The 14,454-nt window shown below is 39.0% G+C and overlaps 1 protein-coding gene across 7 annotated transcripts in view; it reads left to right on the top strand.

The window, feature by feature from the left end:
• Window positions 1–14,454, top strand: part of reln (reelin) — a 166,753-nt gene that overhangs the window by 137,543 nt on the left and 14,756 nt on the right. For 4 of the 7 annotated variants that reach the window (XM_028041893.1, XM_028041873.1, XM_028041854.1 and 1 more), the window contains exons 47-62: window positions 442–582; window positions 1,484–1,661; window positions 2,778–2,971; window positions 3,213–3,463; window positions 3,545–3,699; window positions 4,741–4,955; window positions 5,639–5,816; window positions 7,374–7,549; window positions 7,634–7,740; window positions 8,526–8,768; window positions 9,534–9,709; window positions 9,783–9,856; window positions 11,267–11,428; window positions 11,519–11,676; window positions 12,464–12,689; window positions 13,745–13,942. In XM_028041893.1, the coding sequence (XP_027897694.1) occupies window positions 442–582; window positions 1,484–1,661; window positions 2,778–2,971; window positions 3,213–3,463; window positions 3,545–3,699; window positions 4,741–4,955; window positions 5,639–5,816; window positions 7,374–7,549; window positions 7,634–7,740; window positions 8,526–8,768; window positions 9,534–9,709; window positions 9,783–9,856; window positions 11,267–11,428; window positions 11,519–11,676; window positions 12,464–12,689; window positions 13,745–13,942 (2,832 nt within the window). The remainder of the gene's footprint in view (window positions 1–441; window positions 583–1,483; window positions 1,662–2,777; window positions 2,972–3,212; window positions 3,464–3,544; window positions 3,700–4,740; window positions 4,956–5,638; window positions 5,817–7,373; window positions 7,550–7,633; window positions 7,741–8,525; window positions 8,769–9,533; window positions 9,710–9,782; window positions 9,857–11,266; window positions 11,429–11,518; window positions 11,677–12,463; window positions 12,690–13,744; window positions 13,943–14,454) is intronic. The other 3 variants (XM_028041884.1, XM_028041864.1, XM_028041850.1) reach the window with 1 other exon arrangement.

Here is a 14,454-nt window from a genome sequence, read left to right as displayed (position 1 = left end):
TCAAGAGCAGCATAACAGAACTGAAAACACAAATAAAATTCCAGGACAATTTGTTGTTTCTCCTGGAAAGAAAGAAATTTCAAGAACAAACAAATTTGGACAAACTTCATATCTATAATATTGTTAAAATAAAACCCTGTTACATATAAAATTCCATCTTGTTAGTAAAATATTTCAGAGGAAGAATTTGGAAAATGTGGCTATAGATTTTAAGCAGTATCTGTTTTGATTCTGACACTATTAATTCTGACTTTAACCTGAAGCCACTTAGATTAAACCCCCAAAACATTTTTTTATAGTACAAGTCCCAACAAAAATCAGAGCAGAACACAAGCCAACACCAAGAAAGACACAACTGTTGAACTAAAATACAAACTCAAAAGGAGCATATAACTTATCCAATCTTGTAAAGTTTATCTTTCCCTTTTTCAACTTTTCCAGATCTCCTGCCACGAGGTTCCGCTGGTTCCAGCAGGCTCCCTTTGACAAGCAGCAGACCTGGGCTCTGGATAACCTGTACATTGGTGACGGCTGTCCTGATATGTGCTCTGGACACGGCCGCTGCCAACAGAGCTCCTGTGTGTAAGTGACAAAACATACGCATCACTAGAAAAGAAAATACTGGTTGTATCTGGAACATCAACACTAAGGCATTAAAGTCAAACTCTAACTTTATACAGTACATTCATTAAGCTAAATATACACAGTTTTGCATGCTAAAGGTGATATTGATGCAAATTTAATATTTTGCACATTGTATGGTTTCATTTGTGTCTCAAGCATTTAAGAAAAAACACCAAGTCATTTTCTGGCAGAAAGTTAATATTTTTTGGTGTCTGGAAAATGAGCTGTTTCAAAAACCTTGTTAAACCACATTCAATGGGCACTGAGCCGTTGCCTAGCAACTCCAGTGAAGCCAGGAGTTGCAACCCAAGCAGAGCTGTAGCACATTTAGTCAGCTGGTCTTACAGCTGTACAATGGCTGCTGGAAAAGACTAGTGTTTTGTTGTTGACTTACCATTTAGAAACCACTTGCTGCATTCTTGTTGGTTGTGCAGGAGGCTTTGATTCTGCTTTTCAAAGATGTATGATTGTATAACTGTGCATCAATGTGCAGCCATTTTCACATGTAAACGTTGAGTTGGGCAGCATGGCCAGCAGCGTATTTGGATTTAAAGTGACAGGAGGCCCTAAAAACAGCTAAAAATTGGTAGAACTAAAATATGATGATGTAAAAATTATTTAAATGAAATCTAGTGAACATGTTTTGTATAGACTTACCTGTTCACGGAAGCATTAAAGGTCACCATTAAAGAAAAGCAAAAAGTGTTTGGGCCTGATTAGTTAAGAGGTTTGAATCTTAATCTTGTTATTTTCTGACCCCAAACCCCCCCCAAACTAAATAAAAATGTTATCCCTATTATGTTATTCAATATTGACATTGTATGGTTCTTCTTGTTTCCAAATTCACTTCCCATGCCAGGTGTGACCCGGACTGGGGAGGAGAGTACTGTGACGAGCCGGTGCTGCCGCTGCCGTCCCAGCTGAAGGACAGCTTCAGTCGAGCGCCGTCGCTCAGCCACTGGCACGTTCTCACGGGTGGGAAGCTCAGCTCCGTGTGTGGAGCTGTGGCTTCTGGAGCTGCGCTGCACTTCAGCGGGGTAGGTCCGCCTGTGCTGGAGATTCTGCTTAGGTGTGAGGGATGGATGGGGCCTTGTCCGTGACTATGCAGGTCCCACTTGACAGCTGAGTTGGAATTAACTTCACATCACAGGCTACATGGAGTACACTGGCAAAACCATTCAATCCACAGCAGAAGAGTCCAGAGAATACTGTTTGGTCTACTGTGTGATAAAAGTCTCTGATTAGCTTCATATATCTGGCTACGGTTAATATGTATTATGATGTATTATGCAGTACATCATAACAAGGATTTTGCACAGAAAGGACTATGTGAAATATGTTAATGTAGGAGTTCAAATTCTCCTGGCAAAGACTGAAATTTCTGATATCAAACCTGCAAAAGATCCAATATGTTTTTCACTGAAGGAAAGTCAGATAGTTAACAATAATGTCTGAAAGATTTATATTTGAGAATAAGTAATAAAATGTCTGTCTTTATGTGTGGCAAAGGTTTTTCCATTACATTTTACACTGCAAAAGCATAAAATCTTACAATTTTTATGTAGTGCAAATATCTTAATACACTTAAAATAGACGAAACTAGTACCTTTCAGCAAGATGTAGGAGCTTGTTTTAATTACTGATTAAAAAGTACTATTTCAACTGGAATTTTTTCCACTTATAACAAGGTATATTTCTAATATTATAAATGAATGAAATCTGCCAGTGTAATAAGAACTTTTCCTCAATATTAAGGAATTATTGACGTAAATCAAGCTCTTATATCTTGCTGAAAAGTTACTTGAAAGTTAGTTCTGTCTTATTTCATATTTTGCTCCAGAAACTAGGCCATAAATACCTGGTAAGACTCTCTTAAACACCACATAAGCCATGTTTTTCATTATAGAAGCAATAATAAAGGTCGGTTTCAACAGTTATCCTAAATGTTTTATTCAGTATCAAACTTGCTCTTTAGTTGGAGCCCTAAGGAAGTTAAAGGGGTTTAAAGAACATGGCAATGTTAGAAAAACATAAATTATACCTCCTTACATAATTCAAACCCTTTGTGACTTCAAAAATACTTTAGAAAGTAAAGAATTTGATTTCAACATTTGATTCTCTCAGACTACATCTCTCCATTTGTCTTTGCGCAGTCATGCACCCGTCAGCTGGTGACGGTGGATCTGAATCTGACAAATGCGGAGTTCATCCAGTTCTACTTCATGTATGGCTGCATGATTCCTCCCAGCAACCGGAACCAGGGAGTCCTTCTGGAGTACAGCTTGAACGGGGGAATTAACTGGCATTTACTCACGGAGATCTTCTACGATCTCTACACCAAACCTGGGTGAGTTTTATTCCTCCACTGCTGCCCCTAGTCGTCTACAAAGTATTGCACAAAGACGACAACAGGAAGTAATAGGAGGATGATGGCACGCCATGTTTTTAATGTGTGAACAAACTTATTTTAAAGGAAACACAGCAATTCCAAATTTGTGTTTTTTTTTAACATTAGCAAATTATCAACAGAGTTTTGCTCACATTTGTAATGGAAACGCAGCTGCAGTCTCTGTGTTTCGTCTTCTCAGGTTCGTAAATGTGCTGCTGCCCCCTGCTGCACGTCAAGAAGGAGTGCGGGTGCGTTGGTGGCAGCCGCAGCATGAAGGCGCAGACCGAAGCGACTGGGCTCTGGACAACGTCCTCATCGCCGGATCAGACCCACGGGCCCAGATCTCTGACACATTCGGAGGCGTGGCTCTGCCCAACCATGAGAGAGCGCCTGCAGATGAGACTTCTGGAAGAGTCAGTCAGCTGAATGAACAGGAAGAAACGCCTATAGGTAATTCAACAACCGCTGCCTGTCACTGAGAAACACCGGCGTTTCTTTAGGTTTCTAATATTTGCTTCGTTTTGTTCTCAGTGAGTGACCACTGGCTTTTCTCTGAGGATTGCTCTGTGCAGCGCTTCTGCAACTCCCCTGATGGTGTGATGGTGTGTGGAAATGCAGATGGGAGAGAAGTGTATGCTGTCACACGTGATATTGTTCCAGATAAAGGCTGGGTCATGCAGTTCAAGGTAATGCCAAGTTTATTAGTATCGTGCTTTTCAGCAACAAGGCAGTCCAGAGTGCTTTAAATAAAAACATTATAATAAAAAAACAAAAAAGAAACATTACATTACAGTGGCAAAATAAAAAGAAGTACTAAAACATTGGGAACAAGGCTAGAATTAATCTATATTAACTTATTATAAATAAAAAGCAAATATAACTCAGTGTCTTTCAGTTTTCTGAAAGTTTGTTCCAGATTAGAACATAAACTGAATGCTGCTTCTCCATGTTTGGTTCTGGGGATGCAGATCAGAACCAGAAAACCTGAGAGGTTCTAGAAGGTTGATACAACAGCAGATCTTTTACGTGTTGTGGTGCTAAACTGTTCAGTGATTTATAAACTAACAACAGAATTTTAAAGTCTATCCTCTGAGCTACAGGGGAGCCAGTGGAAGGACTTTAGGACTGGGTAATGTGCTCTATCTTCCTGGTTTTAGTCAGAACTCCAGCAGCAGTGTTCTGAATCTGATCGATTTTTTTAAGGCAGACCTGTGAAGACATTGTTGCAGTAATCAATGTGACTAAAGATTAAACGCATGGATGAGTTTCTCTAGATCTCGTTGGGACATTAGTCCTTTAATCCTGGAAATGTTCTCCAGGTGATAGAAGGCCGACTTTGTAACCGTCTTTGTGTGGCTCTGAAGGTTCAGGTCAGAGTTTATCACTACACCCAGAATTCAGGCCTGGTCACTGGTTTTTATTCATAATAACTGAAGCTGTGCATTGACTCTAGAATGTCCCTCTTTAGGTCCAAAATAATAACTTCAGTTTTGTTTCTGTTCAGCTGGAGAAAGTTTTGGCACATCCACACATTTATCTGTTCTGAGCATCTACTTTGAATGACATCGTAATGTAGAGCTGTGTATCATCTGCTTGATATCTAATCTTATTACTTGTTATAATCTGAGCATTAATAGACATATTTAGAGTAAAACATTCCTTTTGCATTTTCTTGATCTGAATGATCTCCTTATCTAGTGAGTAAACCTTGTCATTTTCTCTTTTAGATTGCTGTTGGCTGCAATGTTCCAGACCGTCCAGCCGATCGACAGATTCACGTTCAGTATTCGGTAGATTTTGGAGTTACATGGAAGTACCTGGTCCCTCAGTGCCTGCCTGCTGACCCTCGCTGTGGCGGTCAGGTCTCCCAGCCGTCAGTTTTCTTCCCTGCTGAGAGCTGGAAAAGGGCAGTCTACCCTCTTCCAGACAGCCTGGCTGAAACGTGAGCTGTCCATCACCTACCTCTGCATGATTTTAGCTAGCCTTCACGATAAATCAATGACAGTATATATTGTGATAGACAGGTGATCAATATCAATATATAATAAACCAGATAGAATGTTCAATATCCTCACCTTCCTAAAATAATAGCCTAAGTAGTATTTTGCCAAAAGTAATTTTTGCAATAGAATCCCCACCTCTTTCTTTAAAAAAAACCCCAACTTTTTTGGGAAGATGAGGATGTACAGAATATTCACTGACCAATTGGTACCTGGCCCGATCCAGAACTGCACAGCGTTCTGGGAAATGTAGGCAGAAGAAAGGCTTAACCTGCTCAACCTCTTATGGCCAGCGAAGCCAGACTGGTGGAATCAACTAACTCTCTCAGTCTTTGGTTACCTAGCAACAACCAGTTGAGTAACTGGCGCAGCAGCAGTTTAAGGTTTCGCCATCGTGCTTCATAACAGCTTACAAATAAAAGATGATGCTGAGTGAAAACTCTGGATAAAGGAGAAAATGTCATGGCACCAGTTTGGCATTATTTCAGATATTTAAAACAGAAAAAACAATCAATAATTATTGATTATGGACTGAAATGAAAGTTTAGCCAGAGGCTTCATGTACTGAAAGTTTAATTAGTGATGTGATTCTGTGTTGCTGAATGAAGCTTGTTCTTGTCCTCAGTGCGGTGCGATTCCGGTTTTACCAGCAGCACTCTGACATCCAGTGGGGTGTGGAGAACCTGTACATCGGGCCGCCCTGTGACGGCCACTGTGGGGGACACGGAGACTGTCTGGATCAGCGCTGCATCTGCGATCCAGGATTCACAGGACCCAACTGTTTTGCCAGTACCGCCCTAAAGGTAGCTTTTAATCCATCCAGGGAAAGAATGAAGACAGAGATGGTTTAAAGCATGTGTGCCAAACCTGAGGCCCGGGGGCCAAATCTGGCCCGCAATAGCTTTTTATTTGACCCTCTAGAGCAGTCGTCCCCAATCTCTGGGCCACGGACCAGTACCGGTCCGTGGACCAATTGGTACCAGGCAGCACAAGAAATAATTTAATATTTCCCTTTTAAGTATTATCTAAGTCTGGATTAGTTTTATTTTGAAAATCCTTTACACGGATTCTCTCAGTTACGTCTTGCGCGCCAACATTGAGCCCACAAGCAGCAGAATCAGTCAGAAACGGATCAGATTCTTTGGAAAGTTTCTTTGCAAAGGAAAAAGGCCCAGAGAAGAGACAGGAGAAAGAATTTATCCTGGTAGGTTATTCCCACATTCCAAGCTCTGCATGATATGACGACCGGCTCGTTAATGAGGCAACGAAGCTTCAAACTGCTTCGCCATTAGAGACCAAGAACCCTGAGCATCAGCAACACTTCGGGTGTTATTGTCTCTCATCTCCTTGCAGAGAAACGAGCTCAGGGCTCCCATTAGTTGTTATCATGAGTTAAAATTTTCACGAAAGTAAAATGTTCGTTTTTGTGGCGTATCTGTATCTTATTTTGAAGGTGTAAATGTTACCATAGCGACCAGCGTCAGAGAGCGTTAGGGCAGAGGTCGAAACGAGATGAGAAGAGCAGAGCTTGTGAGTTTTAGGTCTGGTTCACACGGCACGATTTAAGGATTGTCGGCCGATTTTCCAAACTTCTGTGACCACAGAGCCGATAAAAGTCCAACAGGTTCGATCGGTTCGTGTGTCCAGCCACACGGCACAAACCGATTTCACTCATGAACATCCGATTCCTGAAAAAAATCCCGTAAACCCCCCAACATACCATATGTTAATTTAAAGTAACAAACATGTCAGATGATGTAGAAGCAATAGTGATAGTTTGTGGACTCATTCTAAGCGATAAAAGACATAACAAAAAGAAAAAATGTTGGATAAAAGACGGCGGGAGCAGCCGCTCTGTTTGCTGCACTATGCACTAGACTGGGTTCTCAGTTGCGCGATGTCAGCTCCAACCTGAACGTGGCAGCATTTACTTCTAATGAATTAACCTAACTTGATGTCTGTGATCAATATGGTGGGAAAAAAGTTACAATTACGGTCCTATTAAAATTTCTAAATTAGCACCATAAAATCAGAATAACATAATAGGAAAAATATCATTAAATCACGACATACTGACATTTTTTAAAAGTTACACATTGCAGCTTTAAGTATTGACTCAATAGGGCTGAAAACAAATTCACACCACACTTTTCAGTTCTTTTTTTTTTTTTCAATTTCACAAATATGCTTGGTGAATTACCTTTTTGTTTACATTTTTACATCAATCCCTAAATCGATATGATGAATTATCCTGTTGAATCATGACGAAATGTGAAAATGTTCAGGTATGTGAGCATATTTCCAAGCCACTGTGTGATTTTGTTTTGTTGTTTTAGCACTTGTTTTGTTTTTTTCTGTAGGCATCTTTGAAGGAGCGCTTTGACTGGGAAGGGGGAGCCGGACCTCAGTGGCAGGTGCTGGAGGGAGGGAAGCCCTGCACAGACTGTGGCGTTCTGGTGGAGGGTACCGCTCTGTATTTTGGAGGAGCTGATGCCAGGCAGGCTGTCACTGCTGATTTGGACCTCCGGGGGGCCAAGTGAGTCCCGTCACTCTTAGGGAGAAGATTTCTGTTTAGTGAAACTCCTTAACGCTGCTGCATTTTTAATGTTTCTGCTGATAGGTTTGTGGAGTACTGGGCCAGGATTGGAAGTGACGACAACATGACCATGTGCCACCGTCCCACGTGCCGTAAAGAGGGGGTCCTGCTGGATTACTCCACTGATGGAGGTCAGCAAAGCTCAGGCTGTTACCTAGCAACCCAAGCTGAGCTCCAGCACCTTTGGTCAACTGGATTTACTGCTGCATGCACTGTGCAACAAAACAAGTGTTTTGACTTACCATCCCAAAACGACTTGCTGCATTCTTGTTGGTTGTGCAGGATGCTCAATTAATGCTTTTCAAAGATGTACGGTTGTATAATTGCATAACTGTTTTCAGCCATTTTCACATACGAGTGTAAACGCTGAGTTGAGGGGCCGAGAACTACAAAAACACAAAATATTACCAAGTATTTTTGGTCTAGTTTTATATCTTAATATGCATAAAATAAGACAAAGGTAACTAATTCAGCTTGCTTTAAGTAACTGATTCCTTAATATTGATAAATAATACTAGTTCCACTGGCATATCTTTTTACTTAAAACAAGACATTTTTCCCATGTTATAAGTGAAATAATCTGCCTGTGGAACTATTACTTTTTGATCAAAATTAAGACGGTATTTTCCTAAAACAAGCTCATATGTCTTGCTGAAAAGCTACTTGTAAGTTAGTTGTGTCTCATTTCAAGAGTACTAAGACATTTGTACTGGAAAATAGACCAAAATGCTTGGTAAGATTTTGTTTTAGCATTGTGGACAGCAACATCTGATTTGGATTTAAAGTGACTTGATTATCTTGGTAGGATTTTGTTCTAAAAATATAAGGAACATGTTTTGTATCACCCATAGACCCATCCTAACCTGCTCAAGCAAGCGCAGTAGGTCACCTGTCATGTTATTCTTTGAATACTCAGGTGTGTCCTGGACTCTTCTACATGAGATGGATTACCTGAAGTACGTGTCCGTGAGGAGAGACTATATTGTTCTGCCAGAGGTGGCGCTGACTAATGCCACACGACTGCGATGGTGGCAGCCTTTTACCGTCTCGTCAGGGTTGGCCAGCCCGAGCCTGGAGAGAGCTCAGTGGGCCATAGACAACATCTTGGTGGGAGGGTCAGACATCAACCCATCCACACTGCTGGACACTTTTGATGATGGTGAGTTTGGATGTGCTGATATACTGTAGTAGAGATGTGAATCTGTCTTTGTCTAGTGATTTGATTCCAATTTTTAGAGTCACAATTTGATTCAGAAACCAATTTTTCTATTCAAACAGTTCAGAGATTCTGTTTGAATTATGTGACTAACAAGAGGAAAAGACCATGTAAACTAATAGAGCATTTACTTAAAACCTTTCTAACATGTTACACGCTGTATCAAATTTCATCAGTTTATATTTAAACAAAAAATTGGTTTTTGCATAAAATTATGTAAGTTAAATCACCAGTATTAGGTTAGCTAAGCCACCTGGCCTTTTCTCAAGTAAAAGAATATAAAAATAAATTTATAAATATAATGTTACAAATTAAAATGAAAAAAATATATATAACTTACAAAAGTATACATATATACAAATGGAAAATAGAAAATATACAAAATATAAATACATTTATATATTATATTTACAAAATCCCTATTTTGTAGATGTAAATTTATTTACAAATAATAATTTAGACTGCTTAAAAAATATATATCACCTAACACATACTTAGTTTTTTAGTTTGTTAAATATTAAACAGACTAAAATAGATTTTTGAGAATTTTGAATTGTTTCCGAATTTCCCAGGAGTAGAAATTGGGATTCTCTATAGAGAAGATTCGCTATAGAATAAATTGTTTTCCTGCTGCACCTCTTTAGTCAGTTCAGTGAAAACCCTCGTTTAATCACATCCCTGATAAACCGTTTGTTTTACTTTCACTAGAGGGCGTTTCTCATGAGGAAAGCTGGAGTTTCTATCCTAATGCTGTGCGTACTGCCGGCTTCTGTGGAAATCCCTCATTTCACCTCTACTGGCCGAACAAGAACCAAGACAGGACACACAACATCCTTGCTACTCGAGAGCTTATAGTTCAGCCCGGATATATTTTGCAGTTTAAGGTAAGAATGAAAGCGTGCTCACAGTGGCATTTGTTTTATGGTTTTTAGGTCCTAAAACGTCTCATTTCTGCAGATTGTTGTCGGCTGTGAGGCAGACACATGTGAGGATCATCACTCTGTCCTGCTGCAGTACAGGAAGGACGCACAGTAAGAGAAACAAGGAGAACAATCAGACTACACTGCAAAAACACAAAATCTTACTATTTTATTGTTCTACTTTCTAGTGCAACTATCTTAATACACTTGAAATAAGACAAAACTAACTTAGAACTTGCTCTTAAGCAAGCTGTAGGAATAAGAGTGCACCAATTGCAGTTTTCTGGCCGATCGCAGATTGCTGATCTTTATAAATTCTATTCTAATTTTGGGTGATACTAATATTTTTTGTCCGAAATGTCGCTAAATATAACAAGAAAGTTGCTGATTTGCGGACTGTGGGGTGACTATTACCTGTCTCACAGCAGGGCAGAACAGGACAGTGGATAATTTTTAGACCTTTGCTGACGTAGATAAGATCAGCTTTACATGTAAGTATCGCCTGATCACCAGTCTCCCAAAATTAAGGAAATTGGAACTGAGAAATTGGTGTACCCCACATAGGACCTTGTTTTAAGTCAATAATTCCTTAATATTGATATAAAAAAAGTACTAGTTAGAATAGAATAGAATGTACTTTATTGATCGCCAAGGGGAAATTGCTTATTAGTTGATAAGCTACTCCGTCCAAAGTGTTCAAGATTAATAGTACAAATATAACCATAAGCTATAAAATATACAGCTCTGGAAAAAATGACGAGCCCACTGCTCTAAACCTCAATTAAAACTTCTTGGTTATTCCACTAGATATTGATCTCTGAACTCTTCCTAGCATTGTTGTTTTATTTGCATTATTTGAGGTCTGAAAGCTCTGCATCTTTTTTGTTATTTTGACCATTTCTCATTTTCTGCAAATAAATACAAAAATTTTGCTTGTAATTTCAGAGACATGGTGTCAGTAATTCATAGATTAAAAGAACAATGTTCATTTTACTCAAACATAAACCTATAAAGAGTAAAATCAGACAAACTGATCATTTTAAGTGGTCTCTTAATTTTTTCCAGAGCTGTATATATACGTAAGAGTGATGTAGGTAATTCAAATATGACTGAGCACAAATAAATAAATGAAATAACAAGCATGCACATGCAAATATGTTTATCTATAAATAACCTGTAGATGAGTGGCTACCGGTAGAAATTATTTTCTGTGGTGCATTTTGGTGAAAATGAGCCTCTGACTGCAGTTTAATAAATAAAGTTTATTAAATAAAATTAAATAATCTGCCAGTGGAACCAGATAAAATGCGACATGATCGTTCAGACTGCAGATGCTTTGAAAACAAACTAGTACCTCAAAGATCAAATTGGCAAAGATCAGATTTTTTTGGGTGGAGAGAAAAGATCAGAATTGGGTCTTTCAGTGAATATAGGTCGCATTTGGGGGAAAAAATATTGCGTATAACTACAAGACCTAATTTTAAGAATCTTGAGTTGTCCCTTTAACTGCATCACCTCCAGGTCCGATTCGTGGCAGCTGGTCCAGTCAGAATGTCTTCCTTCATCTGTGAACAACGTTGGCTGCTCCCCCTTCCAGTTCCACGAATCCACCATCTACAGTCCGGTTAACAGCTCCACCTGGACCAGAGTCACGGTCCAGCTGCCGGACCACGTCTCCTCAGGGTAAGAAACGAGACGACGCTTTTCAGAAGATCACTGTTCGAGTTTTCATGGCATAATTGTGAAGCATCTGCAAACTGGGTGATGTTTCAGAGCTACGCAGTTCCGCTGGATTCAGAAGGAGGGAACAGGAGAGCGGCACAGCTGGGGAGTGGATAATGTTTACATTGGCGAGGCTTGCCCAGGGCTCTGCAGTGGCCATGGGTACTGCACGAATGGAGCGGTCTGCATCTGCGATGAAGGATACCACGGTGAGTCACAAGATGTATGTCACAATAAGGCTGAGCGACACAGATTAAAATAAAATCTCAGATTTTTTATTCCATATCTGATTTTAATCTTAATTTTTCTCACTTTCTTTCCAAAAAAAGAAATTGAAACATGACTTCTCCCTCCTGTGAGTTGCACAACAAAGTATCAGACCCAAGCTGCAAGAATTTTTGTTTAACTATGAGGAAATAGATGTAATATTAGCAGAAAGAAAATGCAATTTTACCAGAAGAATTTCTTAAAATTACAAGAAAAAAGTCAATGAAATGAGAAAAAAGCTTGAATAATTAATTTTTCTGTCATTTTTCTTGTAGAAGTTCTTATAAAAATTGCTACTCTCTTAATATTATGAATTTATTTTCTAAAAATTAAATCTTCAAAAACCAAAACTTCAAATAATTGATCATATGGATTTATTGCCCAACCCTATATTAGACGCATCACACTTTGTTCAAGAAGAATTTGCTAGAAAGAACTTGGAAATTAACATTAAATATTTTTGACTTTTCAAGCTCAAAAATAAATTAAAAAATCTATAAAATATCTTAAGATTATTCTCAAAATTTGAGTTTTCATAAACAAATTATTGACTTCTCAAACTCAGAAATTTCCCTGTTTTTTACTAGAAAATTTCTGCGTCCTTTTTTGGTGGAAATTAACTTTTTTTCTTATCTACAATGGCCCTAATGCTCCATTGTAGTTTTAACCTTGCTTTGGTGAATTCTAACAGTCCTAATTCATCTCCCTCTCCATCTGTCCCACCGACAGGCGATGACTGCTCCCTCTCCAGCACAGACTTGCCGAGCTCCATCAAGGACAACTTCGAGTCTGGGGCGGTGTCTCCGGAGAGCTGGCAGCTGATCCACGGCGGCGGCGTGGGCAGCGGCTGTGGGCAGCTGTCTCCACATGCTCACGGAGACTCTCTCTACTTCAGTGGCTGTAAGCTGAGGCAGGCAGTTACCAAACCGCTGGACCTCACTAGAGCCAGGTACAGGTACTACCAAAACATTCAGTTACTACAGCTAGAAATTAGCAATGAGGCCTGAAATCTGGGAGCAGTCATGGATTTAGACATGAACCTTCAGAGCCACATAAAGACAATTACAAAGTTGGCCTTCCATCACCTGGAGAACATTTCTAAGATTAAAGGATTCATGTCCTAATAAGATCTAGTGAAACTCATCCATGTGTTTCTCTTTAGTCACATTGATTACTGCAACAGTGTCTTCACAGATCTGCCTAAAAAAATCACTCGGATCCAGAACGCTGCTGCTGGAGTTCTGACTAAAACCAGGAAGTTAGAGAACATCACCCAGTCCTAAAGTCCTTCCACTGGCTCCCTGTAGCTCAGAGGATAGACTTTAAAATACTGTTGATAGTTTATAAATCGCTGAACGGCTCAGCACCACAATACATTAAAGATCTGCTGGGATTGTATCAACCTTCCTGGTTCTGCTCTACATCCAGAACCAAAAATGGAGAAGCAGCATTCAGCTTATATGCACCACAAATCTGGAACAAACTTCCAGAAAACTGCAAAACAGCCGAAACACTGAGTTCCTTTAAATCCAGACTAAAAACCCACCTGGTTACAGTTGCTCAATCATAATCACTGGAACATTGACCAGCATATTTATTAACATCCCAGTTGTTCTGTGTTTCTTCAACATTTCTATATTTATTGAGATATACTGGTTTATTATTATCTTATCCAATATTTGACTTGCCTTTGATAGTCCTATTTTCTAAATGTTGTTATTTTTTTTTTCTTGGTGCACAAATGACAATAAAAGGAATTCTGATTGAGATTCAACATTTTTTATGTGTATTGATCATTTTCATGATTTCACTCAACAAAATGTAATGTTTATTGGTTTCACAATTGGTGACTGTATTATGTTTTTATGAAGAAAAGCAACTTGATTGATTCATAAGCAAATCATAAAAAGATAGTGTGTATTAGGATGTCTCCTTATCTCTAAAACAGACCAGATGTTTCCATGTCTACATTTCCTCTCTCTAACCCGTCGTCTGTCTGTCTCCTGGCAGCAAGATCATGTTTGTGCTGCAGATCGGCAGCGTAGCACAGACAGACAGCTGTAACATTGCTCTGGATCAGGCCGACACAGTGGACCGGGCCGTGCTGCTGCAGTACAGCGTCAACAACGGAGTCAGCTGGCATGTGATTGCCCAGCATCAGCCCAAAGACTTCATAAAGGCCCAGAGAGTCTCCTACAACATCCCACTGTGAGTTTATTAGAAAATGCACTGCACTGCAAAAAAGATTGCTTATTTGTGATTATGACCAATTTATTAATTTATATAAAGTGTCTTACAAAAGCTTTCATCTTATGTTTAGGGCTGCAACTAAAGATTATTTTAGTGATCAATTAATTCTTCAATTATTCTGGTAATTAATTAATTGGGGGAAAAAAGGCACTTTCTGCAGATTTTTAATTTAACCGTTTTTATACAATATTAGAAATATATTAAAGTATGTAAATAAACAAACCAATTCCCTTTTATAAATAAGAAAACAAATATTTTATTGCCTAAAATGCAGCAACATAGCATTCCTTTAGTAAATCTGAACCAGGTGAAGCAAAAACATTTTACGAGTTTTGACAAAGGTGTTTTTACTTTAAATGCAGAATGTATGTATTTTTTGTACAGTTTTGGCTTAAAAACTCCTCTGGATGTTTTTTTTCCAAGTGGCCTTTTTATTTTATTTTTTTACAAGAAACTGTTTCATAAAAATC

The sequence above is a fragment of the Xiphophorus couchianus genome, chromosome 2 (genome assembly GCF_001444195.1).
Source record: "Xiphophorus couchianus chromosome 2, X_couchianus-1.0, whole genome shotgun sequence".
In the NCBI taxonomy this organism is placed as follows: domain Eukaryota; kingdom Metazoa; phylum Chordata; class Actinopteri; order Cyprinodontiformes; family Poeciliidae; genus Xiphophorus; species Xiphophorus couchianus.
This window is presented reverse-complemented; position numbering and strand designations above follow the sequence as displayed.